Source organism: Octodon degus, unplaced genomic scaffold, assembly GCF_000260255.1.
Source record: "Octodon degus isolate 3935 unplaced genomic scaffold, OctDeg1.0 scaffold00010, whole genome shotgun sequence".
NCBI lineage: Eukaryota > Metazoa > Chordata > Mammalia > Rodentia > Octodontidae > Octodon > Octodon degus.
The window spans coordinates 2,057,247-2,063,811 of record NW_004524586.1 but is presented as its reverse complement, the minus strand read 5'-3'; the positions used below and the strand labels follow the sequence as shown (position 1 = coordinate 2,063,811).

The 6,565-nt window shown below is 39.3% G+C and overlaps 1 protein-coding gene across 1 annotated transcript in view; it reads right to left on the bottom strand.

The window, feature by feature from the left end:
- The window catches only part of Hells (helicase, lymphoid specific), a 42,310-nt gene that overhangs the window by 35,317 nt on the left and 428 nt on the right, over positions 1–6,565 (bottom strand). The window contains exons 2-3 of the mRNA XM_004625489.2: positions 6,213–6,334; positions 1,438–1,560 (exon numbers count right to left, since the gene is read on the bottom strand). Coding sequence (XP_004625546.1) covers positions 1,438–1,560; positions 6,213–6,334 — 245 coding nt within the window. The remainder of the gene's footprint in view (positions 1–1,437; positions 1,561–6,212; positions 6,335–6,565) is intronic.

Here is a 6,565-nt window from a genome sequence, read left to right as displayed (position 1 = left end):
TGGCCAGCAGGAGAGTTGTGAGGTTCGAACTCCAGCAACCTGAGGCTGACAGCTTTGTGGAAGCAGCCACTTAAAGGACTGAGCTAGGGCCAGGCCCCCCTGTCCTCTTTGAATTTTATACTTAGCAATACCTTTGAAAACTAAAAAGTAAGACTTTCTAGTTATACAAACTTGAAATATTTTAATACTTCCAGAAATAACATATAGGAAATAACAAAGAATAGAATTCAAAAGGCAAGAGAAGTTGCAGTATGTTCTTAAATGAACAATAAAGAGCTCTCAAAATGACAGTTATGCAGGACTATATAAAATATATTAGATGAACCCTTACTTAAAGGTCATTGCAGATTTCTATGAAACAGTACCAATCTTATGTTGAGTTATACACTTTTTTTTCATATATATATGTGTGTGTGTATGAAACACAGGGAAGAAGTAATGTAAAGTCAACAGAAAATGGAAATACACTTTTTAAAGTTTCTAATACTAGGAGAAGATATCATACGATGTCTTTTGTAAGTCAAAGATATGGTATAAATCTTAGAACAAAAATTAAGATTAAGCAATATTCAGAAAATTAAATATTAATTAAAAATTAAATGTTTCACAACAATTGAACTAAGAAAAAGTTTTCATGATAGCAAAGAAGTACTAAGAGTAAAACATAAGATAAATACTGGAACAGCAAATAAATGACCAGCACTTCTAACAGTTTGAGGATAGGACATCGCACAAAGTTCTAGTGTGTTGTGGACATGCATAATGACCATGACAGTTACTCTTAACCAGAAATTCTGCAAATCTGCCTGCCTGGACTTTTTTGTAAGCTTCATTACATATTCATTCAATCAATGATCAGCCTTATCTTCAGTGTCTCCCCATCAGAGTAGGAGGTAGAGCTTTTGTTCCAACCTTCTAATCAGTCCAAGGCCTTTGGAGACTGGCCAACATCCTAAAGCTACCTAGAGACTCTCAGCCATTACCTAACTCACTAGCATACAAGAGGGCATAGCACTCTGGAGACCCCAAAGATTTTAGAAACTGCACACCAGGTACCGGGATGAGACCAAATCCATACCTTTCCTAATACCACCATACCTTGCAACCATTTATGTAATACTCTAAAAAGCAACACTGATCCATACAGCAGATCAAATGGCTCCTTATGCTCACTTACGGCACAAAAGAACTTTCTGTGTGGAATGGAAATGTACATTATTATCTTGGATTACACCGGTGGGCTTATACCAGTAATGGTGAACTTTTAGGGTTTTCATCAAGGAGCCTGCTGTAGCAGATGTTACACAGGTTCACCAGTGAAAGTACAGACCAAAGCATAAACTTGAAAACTGTTTTCTGTATATAATTTACACCTCAATAAAGGCGTTCTAAAAACATTTTTTAAGCTCCTAGCTACAAATACTCATATATACATACCTCTATCTGCTGCTGTTCCATTTTAGTCAGTAAGAATTTGGAGTAGATATTGCTCTTTTCAAGCAAATGTTGAAGTCTCCGATACCGAATCTCCATGGACTCTCGGTCCCAAGACAGGCGAGCCTATCCAAAGAGAAATTTCCTGTAATTAATCTGATTTTTTGTTGAAGGCTTAATAAGAATGGCTAAACATTCTTTGAGGTTAAAATACTTCCTAAAAATAACAAAAAAAAGATTCTTACAAGATTAACTTACTAAAGGTAGTTTCTTTCTTTCTTTCTTTTTTTTTTGTAGTTTATTTCTTTAAAAATAGAACAAATTGGGGCCAGGGAGATGGCTCAGTGGAATAAGTGCTTCCCTGGCAAGCGCAAGGGCCTGAGTTCAATCCCCGGTTCCACAAGAAAAAAAATGAAAATAGAATAAATGAATTTAAAAGGAAAAAAAAAACAACTCATTAGCTAGCAGGCTAGTGTATCTATTTTTAGAATTTTAAAACTATGTTTTAAAACATTCAACTTACTGATTTCTTATCCCCCTCCCTAGTACTGTTTGCTCCCAAGCTTTGAGCTGTATCTTTTAGCTTTGCTTTCCATAGTACCTTAATCTTTCACTTATATTTATTACAAACCTGCTTTCTGTATTACCATAAACAACATGTATTTGTCCAGTAATTTCTATGTGTTTAAAATAGTCTACTGGCAGAGAAGGAAACTACTTTAAAGTCACACTGACAGAAAAGATAAAATAGTTTAAAAGAATAATAACTGAAGGCACAGAAAACACATCAACTGACAATTCCATCCATGGAAATCACTGCAGAAGGCTAAGGCGAGTCAGGGAGAGCTGCATTTATCTACTACAGCTGTGGTGTGTGCAACTCGGCTTTCTCCTAAGAAAGGCTGTGCATGTACGCATGAGCACACACACACACACAAGGAGATGTGCTACTTACCTCAGGACAGTGCTAAGAACTAAATTCGTAATTTCAAATGAGAGGAATCTCAGCACTTGTTTATCATGCAGCAGGCCAAGTTGTGTCCCAGGAGGAGGAATGGACAGGACACAGATGAGAAGCAGGTAAGAATTTATCTCCAAAATGCTAAATAGAATCCCTCCTCCATCTTGTAAACTATTCTTGGGTGGTTTTTGTTAATTTAGCTTGTGATCGCTAAAACGTCATGCTTATGTACACGTTTTCCTAAATGTCACTCCGGTTTTCTTTCAATGTAATTTCTATTGCAAAACCTATCACAACCGTGCCAGCCAGATAGCTCAGTGAACTAAGGCGCCTGCTTAGGCAGAGTTCAGCATTTGAGAGGCTGAAAACAGGAGAATCACCCAGTCCAATCTATGTATTGAGACCCTGTAGACTCTGCACTAAATACATTAAAGAAAAAGAAAAAAAGTCTGTAACAGTTAAATGCCTAAAAAAGTAATATATGCTCACTATAGAAAAGTTACCGTCAAAAAATACATTAGTCATCAAGCGCAGCAGCATGTGCCTCTGACCTCAGCACTCTAGAAGACTGAGGCAAGAGAGGATCACAAATTCAAAGCCCAGCCTGGGCAATTAAGCACCCCAGTTTCAAAACTAAAGAAGAGTTAGAGAATGAAACTCTTAACATATTGGGGATTTAATTTAGATATAGCTATCAGTACTTTATTTTTTTTTTAAATTTATTTATTTATTTATTTATTTTGTGTGTGTGTGGCCAGCTCAGCCCACCAGAGGGTGGGGCTGGCTGGCATGTGGTGCTGGGGATCGAACCACGGTTCCTGTGCTTTTGCTTAGCTTAGCTTGTTCTAAGTAGGTGCTTTAGACCACTGAGCCATCTCACCAGCCCCTATCAGTACTTTAAATCCTTAGAATAAACTACCATTTGCTAAAGGCAATTAAAGCTTTAAGATGCCATTATAGAATATATAATTAAACCACACCAATGGTTAATCATCAAACCCAACCTGCAATCCTTCTAGGCTTTCCTCCCTTCACCACCACTGTTGTGGCACTGGGCTTGAAGTGAGGCCTGCCCCTAACTTACCACAGTCCCAGCCCCTGACTTCCTGAGACAGGGTCTTGTCAGCTAAGCAGCTAAATCACCTAGGCTGGGCTCCAATTGCAGTGGTACTGTAACGGCCTCCCAGGGTGCTGGGATTATTATATACAAATAACATCTCTCTGACTCAGCAGTTTGTCATACAATAGCAAACATACTGTGGAAAGCACTGACTGGATGGAACACATACAGTGTTAGAATTCACCAGTACACAAAGAACATTTAGGGTTGAAATCTCCACTGCCTACCCCAACAGCTTTTAACATAACCAGCTCCAGACGTTTCGAAATTCTATTTTAGTTTATTCGCAATGTTGAACTGTCTGAATCACTTATTTCCAAGAAACCTCAGCAACTGTAACCTTCCTCCTCACTATCTCCAAGGCAACAATGCTGCTGCTCTTAAATCTAACAATGACTTCTTTTAAAAGGAAATGCAGGTGAAAAGTCATACAAAAAAACTGAATCACAAAGTCCATCTCCAGGCTTTTCACAAAAGTTAAAGGCTTTTCATCAAGGAATTTAAGCCAATTCTTCCTCTTTGTATTTCTAAATATATGCCCATAAATATGCTGTTCCCTTTGCAGTTTTTTAAATTTCTTGACCTCCAAGGAAATATTTTTAAATCTCAAATAGGGTCTCTTTAAAAGAACTTTCTAGTCACCTTAGCAGTGACTTTATAACTTAAGAGCAAAAATTCATTAAATCTTTCACTATCTACACATAACGACTCAAGTAATAGGCCACAACTCTATTTTTTTAGAATACTACACATTTGTATTAATAACAAGATGAGCTATATACATTTTTAATGTAACTATTTAGTGGATTTAAAATTACTCAATTGCTAGGCATGACCCTGTCTCAAAACAAAAAATTTAAAAGGGCTCAGAATGCAGTTCAGTGCAGAGGTGCTAGGTTATCAGTACTACAAAAAAATAAAAGTTACTCTTTAGCTCTATGATGCTGCATAATTTATTTTTAATTTAAAAAAAAATTTTAGAATATTTTACTTTGGTACAAGGTCTCACTACACAGCTCAGACTCGTAGTGATCTTCGCGTCTCAGCCTCCTCGGCCATAAATAAGGATAAATTAAAGACTTTTATAAGTAAATGGATGCAACTTGAACCTATACTTAAAAGTGAAATAAACCAGACGCACACATTTAAATATATTGTCTCCCTAGTGTGAGAAGCTGACAGAGTAAATAAGATCCAAAATGTACAATAGATACTGTGCAACAGAACACTGCTCAAAGGAGAAACTGGAATGGGGAAAAAAAGGGAAAAGCAGAAAAACCAAAACAACCAAACAATAAAAACAACCATTAGTTACACTACTAAATTCTTAATTCACTGAAAAGAAAGTTTTGGGCTAATACGGTCTGGACAATTAAACGTATAACTAGAACTGAGTAATTTAAACTGAGTAATTAATTTAAAGGTAACAATACACAATGTACTAACTGTTGTTACTCTATTATCTTGCTTTAAAATTTTAAAAAAGGAAAACAAAATTTAAAAAGTAAAGTCTTAGTTTACTTATTTATTTTTAAATCCTTTATCTATTTACTCGGTGCAGGATCTCACTAGGCAGCTCAGACTCAGGATGAGCAGCCCGGCTCTGGGCTTACAGGTGTGCGCAGCCTCGCCGGCTCCGCCATGGCATGCAGCACCGCGTATCAAACCCCCGTCCTTGTGCTGGCAGGCAGCCACTTAGACCTCCAAGCTATCTCCCCACTTTCAATGAGAAAGAAAAGGTCAATCAATCGCACTAATGAAATAATATAACAGCGATTTGTATTTTCCACGATATAAAAAGTAACCTGTTATATACTCAAATCTGCATACATTCATTCTCCAATGTCGAGCCAGCAGTGACCATCCCAGGCACTCCCCAAGGTTCTACGCCAGTTACCAGCCACCCAAGTCCCTGATTGGTGTGGCACTCACAGCATGAGCACCTGGCGCTTCTCCTGATGCCTGGCCATACGTGGAGGTGAGCTGCAAGCCATTCGCTTATGTGCAAAAGGAACTTTCCAGAAACAGAAAACAAAACTTTTAACAACTGCTTACCTCTGGGCATAAATATCAAATGGGAAGGCTAAGAAAAGTAGTCCTACCTGCCCTCCATACAGCTGTGTATTGTTTGTATTTTTTTTTACAGCAAATATATATTTATATGTTACCTTTGTAGCTTTAAAAGTTCATTTCCATTAAAAAAAAAATTAAAAAAGGAAATTAAAAGAAAAGGTCTGCCACTTAAGTGGAAAGCAACCAAACTTGGATGATGTCACCAGATCTGGATTCTAGCCCAACCTCCAACTTTCTGTCTAGTACACTGTGACTACAGGTTTTAAAGATCACTGATGGGAGACCAAACACCGACCAAACATACCGCTAAAGTAGTACTTTTAAAAGGACATAAGAATGACAAAGGAAAGTAACTGGTACTAACTTTGAAAAAAGCTTATGGCCGAACAAGAAGGCTGAAATGCTCACGAAGAGATCATTTTAGGTACTGCACGAATCGTAGAACTCATATTCAACGCACGTGCGAAGATTTCAAAATGAGAGCATCTGCAAACATTCTCAAAGTAAGTACCAAAGCTGTTTTAAAGCTTATGAACTAAACGAAAAGAAGGAACGCAAAGCACACGTCCGGGGAAGCCTCGGGTCAGACGAGAAAGCAGCCGCGCTCGCGGGATCCTGCATTACCTTTTCCAGCATCCTGCGCTCGCGTTCGAGTCCCGCGGCCTCGAGCTGCTGCTCCTCCTGCAGCATGGCTGGGGTAATCACCACAGTCTCGGGCTGCTCGGCCATTTCTGCAGCTAGCGACCCTGCGGGGGAAGAGCCTTCAAGTGCGACTTAGAGGTCCCCAAAGTCTCAGCCTCGAGCGCCAGCGGGGTCTGCGGGCCGGGCGCCCGCGCCACCTCACGGAAGACGCTGGTATCCGCGTCGCCTCCAACTTTCCCGGACCCGGTCGTAAGTCAGGATGCTCGCGAAAACGCAGCTCGTCGTCTCCAACGCTGCACCCCGCAGAGGCGCCCGCGCCCTCCGCCCGGCCCCGG